The 18,371-nt window shown below is 42.8% G+C and overlaps 1 protein-coding gene across 1 annotated transcript in view; it reads left to right on the top strand.

Annotated features, from left to right (window-relative positions):
• exoc4 (exocyst complex component 4) overlaps window positions 1-17,704 on the top strand; it is a 139,429-nt gene extending 121,725 nt beyond the window's left edge. Inside the window, exons 19-20 of the mRNA XM_074624836.1 lie at window positions 35-194; window positions 15,563-17,704. Of these exons, the coding sequence (XP_074480937.1) occupies window positions 35-194; window positions 15,563-15,800 (398 nt within the window). The 3' untranslated portion in view covers window positions 15,801-17,704. The remainder of the gene's footprint in view (window positions 1-34; window positions 195-15,562) is intronic.
• Window positions 17,705-18,371: the final 667 nt, after the last annotated feature.

Here is an 18,371-nt window from a genome sequence, read left to right as displayed (position 1 = left end):
CTTGACAGTCATCATTTTTCTCTCCTCTCACTAGGTCTGGGTCATCTGATCTCCTGTATCCTAATCAACGGGGCCCAGTACTTTAAGAGGATCAGCGAGTCCGGCATCAAGAAGATGTGCAGGAACATCTTCGTCCTCCAGCAGAACCTCACCAACATCACCATGTCGAGGGAGGCCGACCTCGACTTCGCCAGGTAAGAGTCTTTTTTTTTGAGTGCAGTTCAGCTGGAGCAGTTCACAACAGGAATACACCTCAACCAGAAAGCCTGTACTTGTATGTGCACTTAGTTTCCCACCAGTTTGTAAAGGCGTGTAACCTTGGACTAGAGTAGCTGGCAGCGGATATTTTGTGCAGATAGTCTCTAAATTGTCGTGCTCTTGCCAATAAAGTGCTTGCTGTTTTTTCCCCTTGAGTTTTGCTGTTGTCATGGTGATAAAGACTTTCCCTTGAAACCCAAGATAATACTAATCTTATAGATAATAACATGAGCACATATTAATATGTTGGAATCTGTACTAGGGGGGTAATGATAAAATGAACATTTCTTAATTATATACATCAAATATAAAATTGAGTTAACTGCATCATGAAGTCATCAAATCATAAACAGACAATACTTACCTGGCTGATGATCAGTTTAAAATCAGATGATGTATCGGTCCAACTCTGCTACACACCTGCACAGACACACACAGACATGCACAACGTCCTCAAGTTCAGACAGCAGACGTGTCAATGCACGAAGCAGACAGATGGGCAAACAGATTGTCAAGCACACTCTGTGTCTGTGCGTGTGTGCATGGTCGTCGGAGTTTATTTCTTATTCATACATTTATATTTTGTGAGTCTACCTGCTGTTGCCCAGCGCTGTCCAGCCCTGACAGGCATGGGGGAAATCAGCGCTCCGATATCTTTGTGAAAAAGAAGAAGGAGGGAGAAAGCGAGAAGAAGACATAAAAGAGAAGGCTGATTCATAGTGTTCATGTGTGGTTGTTTTTTTTTCGTCTTTCAGAAGCTTGTGTCCTTGACAGGAGAGAGTGTGTGTGAGAGGAAGGGTGATGGAATAGATGGAGAAAGAAAAGGAGGGCTTGGGGGGAGGAAAATTGAAAAACTAAGTGAAAGGAAGTTATAGAAAAGATGTCTTTCACAGGAGTAGGCATAGAATGAGAGTCGGAGAGGACGGCGTGGATAGAAGATAGCGGAGATGAAAGTGAGAAAGGCACAGATAGATAGATAGCAAGAAAGGGAAGAAAAGGAGGAAGATGAGATACGGAAAGAGTATCAGAGGAGAAAGAAAACTTTGTTACTACTTTGTTTTCAGCTTCTCTGTGAGTCTCTTTCTATTTCTTTCCCTATCTTGCTTTTTCTCTTTTCCTCATATTTCTCATATTACATTATTTTGATGAAGTAGCAAAAGAAGTAGAACATGTGCTCTGTTAGAAAAAAAAAAAAATCCACTTTAAATTGTTCTAAAAAAATGATGTTTCGGGCATGACCTGATGAAGGTTTTGACTATAAAGACCTGCTGAAATCCAACATTCAGCTTTTAAGAACAAAAAAAACCTAAGCTGCCTTTTCCAACCTCAGTGTCCCTTCATCTAATATTTTTATAAAGGCTGCAACGATTAGACGACTTATCGATTAGTCGATCGACAGAAAAATAATCACCGACTATTTTGATAATCGATTAAGTGTTAAAGTCATTTTTCATGCAAAAATGGCAGGAAATGCTGTTTACCTCAAATATGGAGATTTTTTTTTAATATCATATTAATCTGAATATCTTTGAGTTTTGGACTGACAGTACAAGACAGTTAAAGACATCACTTTGGACTTTAAGGATGCTTTCACAAGCAAACATTTGGTTAGTTTTAATCGAACTCTGGTGCGGTTCAACCCCTGGTGCGGGACCAAAACAAACGGTCCGAGGTGGTCTTGACATTTGGGCCAAAGAGAACATACAGAATATGATAAATAAAGTCCACTAAAACAGTGATGTTTATGAAGTCATTCAAGATAAACTGGAGGAGAAGGGATTCGTGCACACAGTAAATCAGTGCTGAGTCAAAGTGAAAAAACCTTGACATCAATATATCAAAGTCTGTGATTCCCTGCATAGAAGTGGCAGCTCTCCAGATGAAAAAGATAAATTTTTCTCCTTCATACACAATATATTTTTTTTTATTTAGCCCGCTTTGATTTGTGCACTGTGAAACCGAACCAGACTAAATAGAAAACGAAACAAAAGTGTCAATTTCACTCCGATTCCGACTAGCCAAATGGAATATTTGTCGTTGTAAAAACGTGTTTACCTGCGCCTGCTATGTTGTGTTGTAGGTTAATGAGCTTCTTTTCACGGCACTTTATGCGGGGTGTCATACGTTTGAGTGTACAGGTGCTCTCTGTGTTTAGACCTTGCTATTGTTTAAAACATGCCGCTATTGCGAGCCAAGTTTCCCTCCAGGAAAGTAAACTGAAATGTCCTGAACTGTACTGGATGTGGAGCACCATTGATTAGTATGTTATTTCTACCCTCTGTCAACTTTGATTATGGAGAAATGCCAGTGATGGCTCTTCTGTCTTCTCTCTCCTTCTCCCCGCTCTCTGATTACGAGGCGTGGGCGGTTGTGGAGGTGTTGATTGGGAATTGCAGAGCGCATTGTTTACACATTCATGGCTTTTGTGGATTGGCCGGCCTCCGGCTCCAAGACACACCAACACGCACACATACACAACCCCCCCCCCCCCACACACACACACACACACGTACATGTGATATGTATCCCTTGCTCTCACCCATGCACAGACACTCCAAGCCAAACCAATCAGCATTTTGAAATCACCATATTTATGTTTAGGACATGAATATTCATAAAGCGTGCTCCGTGGCTCACACCTGTGAGAGGAAGTGACCATACGGCCTGTATGCGAAAGATAAAATTATGCATTTGTGGCTTACCAAAAAGTAATATTTTTTTAGGCTTTCTTTTAAAAAGACGTACACTCTGATATACACTCCGTCTCGCATTGTGTGTAGCAAGCGGCAGAGCCAACAGTTTTTTGTTTTGAAAGGTTAAACGCTGATAAATATGGTTTAATACATGATTTTTTCATTAAACAAAAACATGTCATGGACTTTGGAAGTTGCTTACATCCATTATATTTCAATAAACCTTTTGTTTATGGACGCAGTTATTGAAACTATTTGGATCACGCAAGTCGGAAACAACCTTACGCAGCCACAACTGGAATCTAAGTCTATGTCTATTTGAGTTTGAGCTAAGGCATACACTCTATTAATGTTAATAAATGCTTTTTAAAGGCACAATTCATCATCTTTTTTTTGACACGAAGGACCCATAGTGTGGAGACTCATAGAAATCCTCAGGCTGTTGTAATTCAATACAAGCCTGAAGTGGAAAACTTGTTTATAGGCTGTGCTACTGCTGGCTGTTTAAGTATTTTTTATACCTCTAAGAGTTGTAAAGCATACCGTATTTAGCACTGTGCTCTTCAGATTGCCCTTAACTATTCAAATTTCTTGGTTGAATAGTATCCAGCAATAAAAAAAAAAGGAAATGATCAAGAAGAAATAGCCTGCCTAAAACATCATGACTTTTGAGTGAAGTGGTATATAGTACCTTCAGTTGAAAATTCGTAGCACAAATATAGAGAATTTCTCTCATGATTCAAAGAATATAGGCAACCACCGTCCCTGATTGACAAAGTCAATCATGTATTTGGCACCTGAATCCTCTGTATGTCATAGATATTGAAAGATAGACTCCATGTGATGATTGTTTTTTAAGTTGCATGTACACATACAGTTTACAGAGGTGGGACCATGTCATTGTTTTGCAAATCGCAAGTAGGCTAAGTGTCAAGTCTTTGCACTCAAGTCCTAAACAAGTCATAATTCACTCTTCACCAAATTTAGTACCATTTAAGTCTCCGTCTTTAATTTTCAACCTGCACATTTTGCATACTGCAATTCATTTTTTGTTGACCGCAGCGTAGTTTTTGTACGCAAACAAAATTATCTTTGGAATAATTTTTCCAACTAACATAACGTTAGTTCCTCATGGTTCTCTCCTGCAACTTGGGTTGATGCTGTCGGATTGGTTCTAACAAAGTGGATCTAGGGAGTTAAGTGTCGACTTGCTGGGCATGAATAGCGTTAACGTTAGTTGATTCAGGAAATTTCTTGATTTGTGGCACAATTTTTAAATAACATGCTGTTCATCTATGGGCTTGGTGGAAGGTATCAAGTAGTTTCAAGTCAAAGGGCTCAAGTCCAAGTGAAGTCACTGGTGTTAAAATCCAAGTCAAGCTGCAAGTCTTGGATTGGATCTTGGAACTGATCTTATCAAGTCGAGTCTAAAGTCATCTCTTGAGTTCACACCTCAGCTGTGTGCGTAAGCATGATGAAACATATAACAGATTGCTGTAAAGATGCTGAGACATGGCCAACCAGAATGAGCAGTGAAAGCCGTCTGAGCAAGACGGACTAAAAGCAGAATATTCATCAGTATTTTATTACCACCTCTGGAGAAACACGAGTGAAATGAGGAGAGGAAGTCATCACAGCAGGAAGCCTGCTTTCGAGAAAGACTGCAGATGCTCGCCTGTGTACCCATGTACTTTTATGTTCCTGTGTGTGTGTGTGTGTGTGTGTGTGTGTGTGTGTGTGTGTGTGTGTGTGTGTGTGTGTGTGTGTGTGTGTGTGCATATTCGTGTGTGTGTGTGTGTGTGTGTGTGTGTGTGTTTGGGCTGTTTTTCTGAATCTATGGGAAAGGGAGAGACGAGAGAGACCTGGACAAGGGCACAGTAATAACCATTGATCTGAGTTAAAACTAAGGAGAGGCCCGGTAACCAGCACTGCAGAACTCATGAACACACACACACACACACACACACACACACACACACACACACACACACACACACACACACACACACACACACACACTCACACTCCCCTCTCTCTCTCTCATAGATTGTGAAAAAGGATGGGCAAACAGTGCCACCTTGTGGCCGAATCCATGTTTATATACAGTATACTACTGTGAGAACATACAGTATGTCAGTTGTTGAGGTCGTTGTTGTTGTTGGCAGGGTGTTAAAACTCACATTATGTGTGTGTGTGAGCATGTGTGTTTGTATGGAAACGTCCTATGGCGGTCTCTTGTCTCTCAGTCGGATGTTTGGCAGCGTTATCAGCTCGTGGGTCAAGGTCACACACACACCTGACCACTAACACACAAGTGGACACACACAGACCATCTGCTCAGGGGCTCAGTCCGTGTGTGTGTGTGTATTGACTGCGCCCACAACCTTGTCACTCCATTGATCTCCTCTCATTGTCCTATGTGTCCACCTCTCTCTCTCTCCTTATGCTGATTTCTGGTTTCCTGACAGAAGCAGAGATGAGATAAAGGTGATGTTGTTGGTGAGTCAGAAAAAGCCACAATAGTCGTAAAGAAAACACAACAAAACTTTCAAAAACTTAGTGTTGCCTGGCAACAATCCACTCCAGCCTAAAATAATTAGCTGTCACTGAGATTTGAAATCCAAGCACACATTGTTTGCTTGGATGTTGTTTGCTACTGTAGCACTGCTTGGTTAACAAGTGACCTTACCGCCTAAAAAAAAAAAACTTTTTTTGTTTTTCTTCTTTTTTACCTGTCATCCAATTTCATTCTGCTCTGCGCATGTTTATGATCGTTTCAGCACTAGCTGTTTCAGATCAGGTAGGGACCGCTTAATGTTATGAGTCTACTGGTTGCCAAAGCATAGGATCATGGGAAAATGTGTCAGCATTCAAATAAACACATGGATTCAGCCTCAAATTATCATTCTGTTAGAATAAGCTTGCAGCACAAAAGTAGACAGTGCTTCACAACACAGAAAACAACAATGTGTGTGTACGCAACAATGTCCTACAGCAAATGTAAATAAATGTGTACCTGTTTTGTCTGTGTAAATATATTCTATTTCTGGCGCAGCAGCATTTAGGCTATGTTTTTTTTTTCAGACACACTAACACAATCACACATACGGCGGAGCTCTGAGCTGCCCGGTGACCCGTGTAGGCAGGTTGCAGCGCTGTCATAACATCCCTAGCTAACTCACAAGCCCCCTTAGCCCGTAGCTAGGCTAAACACCAGTCTGACAGGCTCGCTGCAGAGATGCCCCCAGAGTTCAGGCCGTCGCACCCACCTGTCTGCTGCTGGAAAATTACTACAGCGTGCGGGCGTACATGTGTGAATTGTACAAGAACCTTGTGTGCTACGTATTGTCCCGAAATGCACCGACCCAGCCTCCGCGCGTCTCTTAAGATCCGGTGTGTGTGCGGCACATAAACAGTCTTTGTGTTTTTGTGTGTGTGGAGGTGACAGCCTGGTGTGTCTACAGAGAATGTGGTAATAAGTACAGTTGACGGCCGTGTCAGGAGGTAGTGGGTGTCAACAGATAAAACTGTTTGTATTTAGGCCCTGGCTTCGGTGCACTGTCACTTCGCTCAGCTGCTGTCTCCCTTACTGTCACCTTGTGTCTCTCTCTTTATCTCTCTCTTCCTCCTCCTCCTCTCAGTCCCTTTTTCTTCATCTTTTTTTCCCTCACCATCTCTACTGAATTGTTTTCCTCTCTGTTCCCTTCTTCTTCCAAACCCCTCCCTTCTTTTGCTTCTGTTTTCTGTGTGTGCCGTATGATGATGGTCTTTGCTGATGAAGCCTGTGTGTGTGTGTGTGTGTGTGTGTGTGTGTGTATGTGTGTGTGTGTGTGTGTGTGTGTGTGTGTATGTGCACATTGCAGCATGATGACGCAGGTCTTTGCTGATGAAGCCAGAGAGTGTGTGTGTGTGTGTGTGTGTTTGTTGTGCGTGGCGCAGCATGATGGGACTGGTCTTTGCTGATGAAGCTTTAGTCTCAGTGTCTCTGCAGACCTTTCCTCATTAACAGAAGAGAGACAAATGAACTGCTGTGGAGGGAGAGAGAGACCGAAGGAGGCGAGATACTTTAGGGAGGGATTGAAAAAGGCAGAAGGGTGTGTGTAGACCAGTGGGCAACCTCTGGGTCTGAAGAGTGAAGCCAATGCAGAAGTGCCTTAAACGTACATTCTTTCTGATCTCCAGCAGGGGGCGACTCCTCTGGTTGCAAAAAGAAGTCAGATTGAGAAAATGAGCCATTATCTCACTTGATTTATTACCTCAGTAAACATTGTAAACATGAGTTTACGGTCTCAATCGCTAGTTTCAAGTCTTCTTCAATACAGCATGATGTTCATTTAGTAAATTATGGTCCCATTTAGAGTCAAATAGACCATAAAGCAGGGGATGCTTTAGGGCGTGGCTACCTTGTGAAGTCGCTACCATGACGTCCGTGTTTTCAACTTAGAACTGTAACCCTTTCACAGCGTGTTTTCAGTTCATGAAAGTTAATTATAACCTTTTTGGTTGCCTGAAAATGTCTCATTCAGCGTTCGGTTAGACTTTGCTCCGCCCTCTCGTTTCACTTGTGGTTGCAAAAAACTAGGGCTGTCCCGAATGCCATTTTTTGGGCTTCGAAGCTTCGGTGAGAAATATTTGAAGGTATACGAAGCTTCAGTGCCCGGGACAATGCGGCTGCCACACTACTGTGCACACATGCACCTCTACACACAACAAACAATGATATCCGTCTGAGAATAACTAATAATAATTAATGATGAATAATGAATAATTTTGTGGTATTATTCCTTATTTCATGGGCTATTTTGGGATTTATATATTATTTTTACACACAACAATGCATTTGAATACTGATTTTGAGGACGATTACCATGGCAACAGTCGAAGCTTTGAAGCAATCATGTCAGCCCTACAAAAAAAACATGGCGACGGCCAAAATGCCGAACCCGAGGTTTCAAAACGGCAGTCCACAAACCAATGGGTGACGTCACGGTGACTACATCCACTTCTTATATACAGTCTATATGGTATAGACTGAGACTACATCCACACTAACCTGGCTAATTTTGAAAACACCTTTTACATGTCCAAATGACTATACTAATATAGCATTTTTACATCATTTTTGGAAAGATCTTTCAGAGCCTACGGTGCTGCAAGATTTATATCCATTTTTTTTTTTACTTTATACCAAAAGAGAGGAAGTAAATCAGTTGTTGGTGTCAGTAGCCGAGGTATCTGTTCTTGCAGCAACAAGTCTTTCCAGCTGATTGAGAGGTTCATCCACAGTCTCTCATCCTTCCTCCTCCTCCTCCTCCACCTCATCTCCCCCAGCCCCACCCCCCCACTCACTAACGTGTTGTTCCAAACACGCTGACAGAAGCAGCCTATAATGGCCTTAATATTGTCCACGCCGGAAATGAGGGGGAATGAATTGTGCTGATTCTTGTCTTTTCTTCTCTTCTCTCTCTCTCTTTGTCCTTTTCCTGCGTGTTTCTCATACATATCTGTCCGTCCAACGCTGCATCCACGCACCATAAATTGACTTAATATTCTTTGTATACAAGGAAAAGGAGGGGGGTGGCTAATTAAAATTTAATAGAAAGCTCGCCACGGAGGCATGTTGATGCATACACACACACACACACACACACACACACACACACACACATGCTGATTACTAAATCAGTGCTCTTATAGATGCTGGTGGAAGCAGGTGGCCATAAATAGAGAAAGACTTTAAAAGAAAGAAGGCAATCAACAACAATTCACTTTGGTTTTGTGGGGGGGGGGATCAAGAATGTTTGGTTTCATTAACTAGCTGTATCTTTAATGGATTAAAAGAAGTGTGTGTTTGTGTGCTAGTGTGTGTGTGTCACCGGGGGTTCTCTCTTGATGGTGGGGTGCCGAGAGATTTTAATCTTATTAACAGCTCTTACCCTGTTTGGCAAATGGCTTTCCAACTGCTTGGGTAATGAACTGTTTGAAAGTGTTTTCAGCACACGCTAACATACATCACTCAGACACACACACATATACACACCTTCACTTTTCTCTTTCTGAACCAGCCCCCTCCCCTTTGTACTGAGCAGAGGCCAGATTGCCAGCTGTCGTCACGACTCAGACACACAAACACACACACTAACAACCAGCCGACAGTCTAGCACACCGTCTTCCTGTTTTCATATTAGATGCTACAGAAAGGACAAGAAACTGCACAGTGGATTTAATGCCCCATCATCAGTTATAAATGAGCATCAGTGGATCGGCTTTTAACAAATCCTGTGTGGGATTTTCATCTAAATGCTGCCAGGTGAATTATAGTTGCTATTATAATGTAGTTAAGCCCTGTTTTATAGCACTGATGAGGCATTTTTTTACTCCCACTTGGTGACTGCTGCGTCAGACGGATTCCAGAAGCTTTCCAGCTACTTTTATTATTTTATTTAGAGACTAATTGTTCTTTCAGACTATGGAATTTAGTGTCTGTCAAAGTGCTCACAGTCATAATTCCACTTTTCAGTAGGGATCTCTGTTGTTAATTTCCCACTTTGTGCATAACTTACTAGTCTACCAGAAGGGTTTTCTTAATTGAAACGGGGATTTGAGCCTATACAAACTTGTCAGTCAGGCATCACAAACTCAGCAACAAGAACTTGGAGATCATTTGGACTGGGTGGGAACAGTTACTTTTCTTAGGCTTTAAATGTCCATCCATCATTATTTGTACACAATACCCACAGCCTGTCCCAGCTCACACATGGGCGACAGGTCGAATGCACCCTGGACAGATTGTCAATCTATCACAGGGCTGCCACATATAGAGACTGTACTGTGTATATATATAAATGGACAACAGGTCTCCCCTTCCTCCCACTGTACAAAAGTAAAGCCAAAATATTCTGGATATGATAGCTTCCATCTTGAGATTTTGACGTCGTTTGGAGCCAGAGTCTGCGCAGTAGTGATCGAGAACACTGGAGCCATGGTATCGAGGTCCCGCCCACACACCCGCCCGAGCCAATCAAGAGCCGAGCACAGCCGCAACTTGCTAGCGTGAGCCCCCTAGCTGCTACGTTAGCACCTCGGTAGCTGTTTGACTAGAAAGACACGACAACTAACCATAATATCTGTATAACTACATTTATGATCAAATTGACACATGTTCTATTACACAGACTTGTGACGGTTATGGGGAGTTAAAGTTACATCTCCTCTCTCGTACAATTCCAGACCCTCCTACTTCCCTCAGAGCAGCTGTCAATCATGATGTCTCACCCCCTTTTTATAGCATCAAATAACTAATTCAAACCAAACTTATCAGAAAAATTAACACTTGAACATACATCTGCGTGATAAGAACTACTGAAAAACGTATTTGACGTGTACTTTGATTTTTTAGTTTGGCCCATCCGCTAACTTGGAGGGGGCGGGCTTTATGACCTATACTGCAGCCAGCCACCAGGGGGCGATTGAGATGTTTTGGCCTCACTTTTGGGGAGCTGTCATGTTGTCCATCTTCATATACAGTCTATGATATAGACAGACACACTCACATTGACACCAATAGGTAATTTAGACTCTCTAATCAACCTAAATACATGTCTTTGGACCCACGTACCATCGCAAATAAATGTAGAACTTCAGGTGCAGGTTTACACCTGTTTATTGCTCTGCTCAAAATCAACAGTTTCTTTCCTCTGTTTGGCTGCTTCCAATTGAGAGCCGAGGATGGATATTTGAATGAGGAGCCGCCTTCTGTTCAAAGCTTCTTCCCTCGACGAAAGAAATGTGTGCTTTCTTCTCCGTTATATGTGTTTTTTCCCATTAGATCAAATAACGGGACGATTTGCCTCAAGCGTGCAATTAATCGCCTGGTCCATCTAGGGAATGAAATGGTTTTGAGCGGGTGTTTTGCTGTGTTTTTTAGGTAAATGTGCCAACACTAAAACACACACACACAGATTCAAAAAGATACAAAGCAGAGGCACATTCAACGGCACCGACATTGTAATAGACGTTTACATAACGGCACATTTCATTATGAGATGAAACCACATGTGCAGTTATCAGGCTCTTTTTTTGCCTTTCTTCTGTCTTGCCCTCGGTTAAAGAGTAAACGAATGTGACCCTCATCAATATTGACAAGCGTATTCATGAAATGAGCTCAAGGATGGAAAAATGAACAAGACCTTGGAGAAAAATTGAGAGCAGGATGGAGAATGAGACGGAATGCAAATGCTTCGATGACCAAGGGCGTTACTTGTCAGGGGAAGGCCAAAAAACAGATATTATGCACCTCTATTCCTCACTCATCTCTTCAGTCATCACTCTTTTTCCCCTCTTTTTGTATCTCTCCATCTCCATCTCATTCATTGTACCCCTCCATTACTTTTTCCCAGGTCTTTTTCTACTGTTGAATCTCTCAAAATGACAGCACATAAAACACCTTGGAGCAGAAGCTCCCCGAGTGCTCATTAAGGCCTTGTTAGCATCGAAAATGATCATCCCAAGAAGGGAATGGGTCTTGGATGGGTGATGGAGCTAAACAAATGAGATAAAAAAATCTTTTCTTACCAAAGTGTCTTTTTTACGGCACCATATCGCTAAAGATTTGAATCCATTTTACTTCCATCTTCCTCTGGCACAATAGAGAGCTTAACCCTCTTTCTCCAGATGCTTTGATGGACATAATTATAAATCACGCTTTCTCTCTCCTGTCGCACAAAGAAAAGATTTGGAAACAGCTGGACACAATATTTTTTCCTCAACCACAACACCTCCAAGGCCTTTCATCAGCCTAACAATGTCAGAGCTACAATTATGCCTCTTCACTGAGCGGCAAAGCAGCAGGAGCCACTGCTGTTGAGTGACTGGCATCTGCCCTTGGCCAAGGTGGCCAGGAAAGGAAACTTCTTTTGCCTGAAGTAGCGTGAGCAGCATGTTAGCTCAGCAGCAGCAGCAGCTTCAGTCCTGTGTGTCTACACACGATGCATTCAGGCACAGTATTGAGTCTAGGTCACCCAATGTTTGGCAGCACTCAAAGCACAACACTCAATCCTTGTAGTTATGCATGGAAATAACCAACATCTGGTTCTGAGAAGTGAAGCCAATGCGGAATGACCCTACTTCTCACTTGATTTATTACCTCAGTAAACATTGTAAACATGAGTTTATGGCCTCAATTGCTGATTTCAAGTCTTCTTCAATACAGCATGATGTTCATTTAGTAAATTATGGTCCCACTTAGAGTCAAATAGACCATAAAGCAGGGTTTGCTTTAGGGCGTGGCTACTTTGTGATTGACAGGTCGCTACCACGGTGTTATCCGGTCTGGGAGTTGTCCGTGTTTTCATCTTACAACTTTAACTCTTTCACAGTGTGTTTCCAGTTCATGAAAGTTAATTATAACTTTTTGGTCACCTAAAAATGTGTTATTCAGCATTTGGTTGTACTTAGATCCACCCTCTCGTGTCACTTTTTGGTTGCAAAACGTCACGGTGACTACGTCCACTTTTTATGAACACACAATCTATGAAAAGAACGCAAGAAAATAAATTGGAAGTGTAAAATTACTCAGGTATACGCATGTCTCACACAGTGAAAGAGAGATATATCATACCAGTAGTTTTAGCTGGTCTACTTTAAATCAAATTTACTTTACGTCATAGTTAATCATTTTGCAAACTTCTGTGTTTTAGATATTCGATTTTGGGGATTTTCTCTATCGCTCCAGGTAGAGTTGCAATGATTAATCAATTAGTTGTCAACTATTAAATTAATCGACAACTATTCTGGTAGTGGATTAATCAGTTTGAGTCTTTTTTTTTCTTCTTTTTTTTTTAAGAAAAACAGTAAAAATTGATTCCAGCTTCTTAAATGTGAATATTTTCTGGTTTCTTTACTCCTCTATGGCAGTAAACTGAATATCTTTGAATTGTGGACAAAACAAGACATTTGAGGATGTCATCTTGGGCATTTTTCACCATTTTCTGACATTTTAAAGACCAAACAACTAATCGATTAATCAAGAAAATAATCAACAGATTAACCGACAATGAACATAATCGTTACTTTCAGCCCTACCTCCAGGCCTCCATTGGTTTCTATCCATCCTATACTATATGGACATCAATTAAATGAGCTACTACGCGACCACAATGTAATATTGACAAAAATGAACACAGACTTGATCTTCACTGTGATAAATCACACAACTCAGTCGTCTAATTGATTTCCGTATCGTACAGAAATGAATGGAAGTCAAATGGACGTTGGCGTGAGATTGTTTTCTAACTAAATTACATTTGTTTCTAATTTTTGAACATACATGCCATAATACAGTATATATGTAGCTCACCTCTTCTCACCTCCGTATCTACAACTACTTTCTAGAAGTGTAACATTTAGTGTATCTTTAGACAATGGGATTTGTCCCGTAGCCAGGAGGCAGAGAGATATTGGTGGAATTTATTCTAGTGTGTGCCTGCGTGTTGTTGTTCCTGTGTGTGTTTGGGAGTCTGGCCGACACAATCCCTCACACACAAACACACACACACACACACACACACACACTCTCCAAGGTATTTGACCTGCTTTGCCCCGGAGCAAAGAATAACTGCCTGTCCTGAATCCCAAAACTCTCCTGTGCATTATCTTACCTCCAGTTTCTTGCCAAGTAGTGCTTTCTGCACATGGATGAGTAAATTGTGTTTATGACAATCTACCTTCCTACTAGAGTCCATATTTATGGCTAAATATTGTCTACTCCTCTGTAAATGAGTATTACATCCTATGTTAACATACACAGGAGGTCCACCTCTAGATATTCAGTAGAAATTACAATATATAAAAACAAATACACACACTTCTGTCTGGCGTATTTGACCTTTATGTGTGTGGTATTCACCAACACTCACTGTGCCTTTGTGCTCTTTCGTTATCAGTATGTACTTCGTGGTCTTTTTCAAATGGCCCATTGTGGCGTCAGGTCCTGGCTAAAGACCTATTAATTCTACACACACCGCTTTCCTCTTCTGGCTCTGTCAACAGTATTTCATTAAAGCGGTCTCAGTAGTTTTGTAGCCGCTGAATGTTTTCCCTCCACCTTCATGCTCCCGGTGGCGGCGGGGTGAGGTCCTTGAAGTCCTTTTTAAGAAAATTGGGCTTGACAGCAACAACAGTTAGTTTGGCTTTTTGTGTTTCCCCCTTTTGTTGTCGCTGCTCCTTTTGATTCCATCCATCCATCCATCTTCAACCGCTTATCCGGGATCGGGTCGCGGGGGCAACAGCTCCAGCAGGGAACCCCAAACTTCCCTTTCCCGGGCCACATTAACCAGCTCTGACTGGGGGATCCCGAGGCGTTCCCAGGCCAGAGTAGAGATATAATCTCTCCACCTAGTCCTGGGTCTTCCCCGTGGTCTCCTCCCAGCTGGTCGTGCCTGGAACACCTCCCAAGGGAGGCGCCCAGGAGGCATCCGTGCTAGATGCCCGAACCACCTCAACTGGCTCCTTTCGACGCAAAGGAGCAAGGACTCTACTCCGAGTCCCTCACGGATGACTGAGCTTCTTACCCTATCTCTAAGGGAGACGCCAGCCACCCTCCTGAGGAAACCCATTTCGGCCGCTTGCACCCGCGACCTCGTTCTTTCGGTCATGACCCAACCCTCATGACCATAGGTGAGAGTAGGAACGAAGATTGAACGGTAGATCGAGAGCTTTGCCTTCCGGCTCAGCTCTCTTTTCGTCACAACGGTGCGGTAAAGCGAATGCAATACCGCCCCTGCTGCTCCGATTCTCCGACCAATCTCACGTTCCATCGTCCCCTCACTCGCGAACAAGACCCCGAGATACTTAAACTCCTTCACTTGGGGTAAGGACTCATTCCCTACCCGGAGTAGGGAAACCACCGGTTTCCTGCTGAGAACCATGGCCTCAGATTTAGAGGTGCTGATTCTCATCCCGACTGCGTCACACTCGGCTGCGAACCGATCCAGTGAGTGCTGGAGGTCGCAGACCGATGATGCCAACAGGACCACATCATCTGCAAAAAGCAGCGATGAGATCCTCAGCACACCGATCTGCAAACCCTCCTCCACCCGACTACGCCTCGATATCCTGTCCATGAATATCACGAACAGGATTGGTGACAAAGCGCAGCCCTGGCGGAGGCCAACCCCCACCGGAAACGAGTCCGACTTATTGCCGAGGATCCGAACACAGCTCTCGCTTTGGGCGTACAGGGATTGGATGGCCCTGAGAAGTGCCCCCCTCACCCCATACTCCCGCAGCACCCCCCACAGTATCTCCCGGGGGACCCGGTCATATGCCTTCTCCAAGTCCACAAAACACATGTAGACTGGATGGGCATACTCCCAGGCCCCCTCCAGGATCCTTGCGAGAGTGAAAAGCTGGTCCGTTGTTCCACGGCCAGGACGGAATCCGCATTGTTCCTCTTCGACCTTTTGATTCCGCGCTGGAGTAATGCAAAAAGGAATATAAAGTTCTTTTCTTTCTCTGCCCTTCTTATCATTTCCTTCACCCTGTTTCTCTCTCAACTCATTTTATTTATCCATAACTTCCTGACATTTTCTCTCACTTCATTCCTCATTCAGGCAGTACTACGAGATGCTGTACAACACCGCCGACGAGCTGCTGAATCTGGTGGTGGACCAGGGCGTTCGCTACACGGAGCTGGAGTACATCAACGCCCTGTCCTTGCTCCATCGCAGCCAGACGGGCGTAGGGGACCTGAGCACCCAAAACATCCGGCTGCAGAGGCTGAAGGAGATCATCTGCGAGCAGGCCGCCATCAAACAGGCCACCAAGGACAAGAAGATCACCACAGTGTAATGGTCAAACGGGATGGGGTCAACCAAGAAAACCTCTGTCCTACACATTTTTCTTTCAGCTCCTTCAGATCTGTCCGGCAGGAACATGTGCAGCATAATTGGGTCATGTATGCAAGAGTAGGAACTTGCAGGACAGGGGATGTTTAAGAATTGGGTTAGAAAACACTGAAATAGATGCTTGCTCTAAGACCTAGATCATAATGTTTGTGAAATCTGTTGATGGAAAGTGTGTCTTCTCCATTTCATCTCGTCTGATGTGACGAAACGCACTGTAGTCGAGGGTTGACACAGATATACTTTCCAACTCTGGGCATGTAGATTTTATATATATATATATATGTGTGTGTGTGTCAGCGTATGCAGCACTGGCTCGCTCTAATTGGGAAGCGAGGTGACAGCCAACACAACTGCAAACTTTGCAAGTTTACTTCGTCTCTGTGTCATAAGGTAACCTACAGTACGTTGTCAATTTACACTTTTTAAAAGAAATAAACGCGCCGCTCGCGCTACCGACTCCCAACAATCCCCCCGCTCCCCATGACTCCAGCTCAAGATAAAAGCCGATTGTCTTGGACACTCACCCGAACTTAGGCCCATCTCATCTCATTTTCCTATTAGATCTAAACTGCTGCTCTCAATTACACCTCTATCTCTCCTCTCCTGGCATCCCCATGAGCCCACTGATTCTGTCTGCAATAACAGATGCCAGATTAGACTGTCTGAATGAGGCCACATCTTCCGCCTGCTGCCAATTTCGGCTGGTCCCCAAAGATTCCCCCTAGCTGAGAATTGTATCATATCTATGGCTGTTAAAAATCTGTTTATCTGTTGTTTTTTTTCTTATAGCGTGTGCAGTAAACTAGTGTGGAACGTTGTGAGCTGACAAATTGGGCAACAGAGACTCAGTAATGAAGACATTTTTGCTGATTTTTAGTTTCATCCTTCCATAAAAAGGTATATTTGAAGTCCAATATAGTGGAATGACATGCACTTTTGTTCAGTTAAGGCATGTGTGTGAGAATCCTTTTCATCAGTCACAGCTCTATAAACCGAAACGATGCAATTCCGAATCTTTATTTTGTTGTCCCAACAACATGTGTGCAAGTCTCTTAAAGTGAAGTAAACATATAAACCCGAGAGACGATCGCAAATCATTGCCCTCCCCTGCAACCCTCCTTGTTTTTAGTTCATTAACTTGGGAGAGAAGTACTTAACGAGAGCAGGAGAGGAGAATGGGAGCCTTGTCAATACGGCGGGCCCGGCGCCGGTCTCCCCGAAGCCCACAGGGCAATCCATCATAATGACACATAGGCTGGGATCGATGGGAAAACAACCGTGGAGCTGCTGAGGGGTTCGTCTACCGCTCTGAAACGTACACTTGGTGTAAAATTTTAAAATCTGCTCATTCAGCTGTTCACTTCAGAGCTACTTTTGAAATGTTATACATGGGGAACTTTAATACAATGCTAACTGACAGTGTCATTTCACACACAGATGCTATTATACTATTATCCCACTGCACACACACACACAACACCTAAAAGTCCAGAAGGCTTACGTATTGGGAATACTACATATATGTGAGATCAAACCACTCCTGCTGTCCAAGCTTTTCATTCATGAATTAAATATGTAAAATTTAATCAAGCTTCATTTTTTACTTGGAGGCAAAACTCAGCTCATCTGCTTTTCTATTTCACGTTTCTTTTTCTTTGCAATGGATATTTTGCACATCTGCGATGACAGTAATTTCTACTAGTTTAAACATCCTTATTGTTCCTCCGGTTGTTGAGTGCCATCTTAGGAATGCTCTGGAATGTTTGTCTAGACTAAATTAAGCACACATGATTTGTTAATGCATACAATAATACACTAACAAAAATAAAGCCTTCAAATTCCATCATGTTTTGTGTATTTTGTAGTGTTTTTTTTCCTTGTGTGGTTGCATAACGGTCATATTTTCCACTGTCTTTGGGGGGGAAGTACAGCTGACAAGAGTTCCTGCACACAGTAACACCTTTTCCACACATGACAGCACAGTCCATCACTGTTTTGATGCACCCGAGCTGTTACCGCCTTATGTTATATGTGCGAGACGGATCCAAAACCAACACTAGAGGAAGTATTTTACCTGACAGCTGTGATGTGTTTGTGTCTGACATGGTTCGACGTATGAAGTGCAGCATATTGGTATCAGAAAAATAAACACAGACAGCATACCAGCTGAAGGCTTGTGTTGTTGTGGGCATAAATCCATAGGCTATCTGTTGGTACAGTAGGATATTTGCAAAACCTGACTGTTATTAGCCCTATTGTGTCTACCATCATGGAGTTCTTATACAGGATATCAGGATACAGGGATTACGATTCAATGTATTGCAATACTGTAAGTAAAGCGATATTGAGATTTTTTAAAATCTAATTTTAGGAAAACTGTCATAGTATAAAGAACACACCATCATATGCTTATAATCGGAGTAAAAAAGTTTACTTTTTTTATGCAATCAGAACAGTGGGATCTGAATTTGCATTTATCACAGTCCCTGTAACATCCAACATCATAGCACTACTT

The sequence above is a fragment of the Sebastes fasciatus genome, chromosome 23 (genome assembly GCF_043250625.1).
Source record: "Sebastes fasciatus isolate fSebFas1 chromosome 23, fSebFas1.pri, whole genome shotgun sequence".
Lineage (NCBI taxonomy): Eukaryota > Metazoa > Chordata > Actinopteri > Perciformes > Sebastidae > Sebastes > Sebastes fasciatus.
This window is presented reverse-complemented; position numbering and strand designations above follow the sequence as displayed.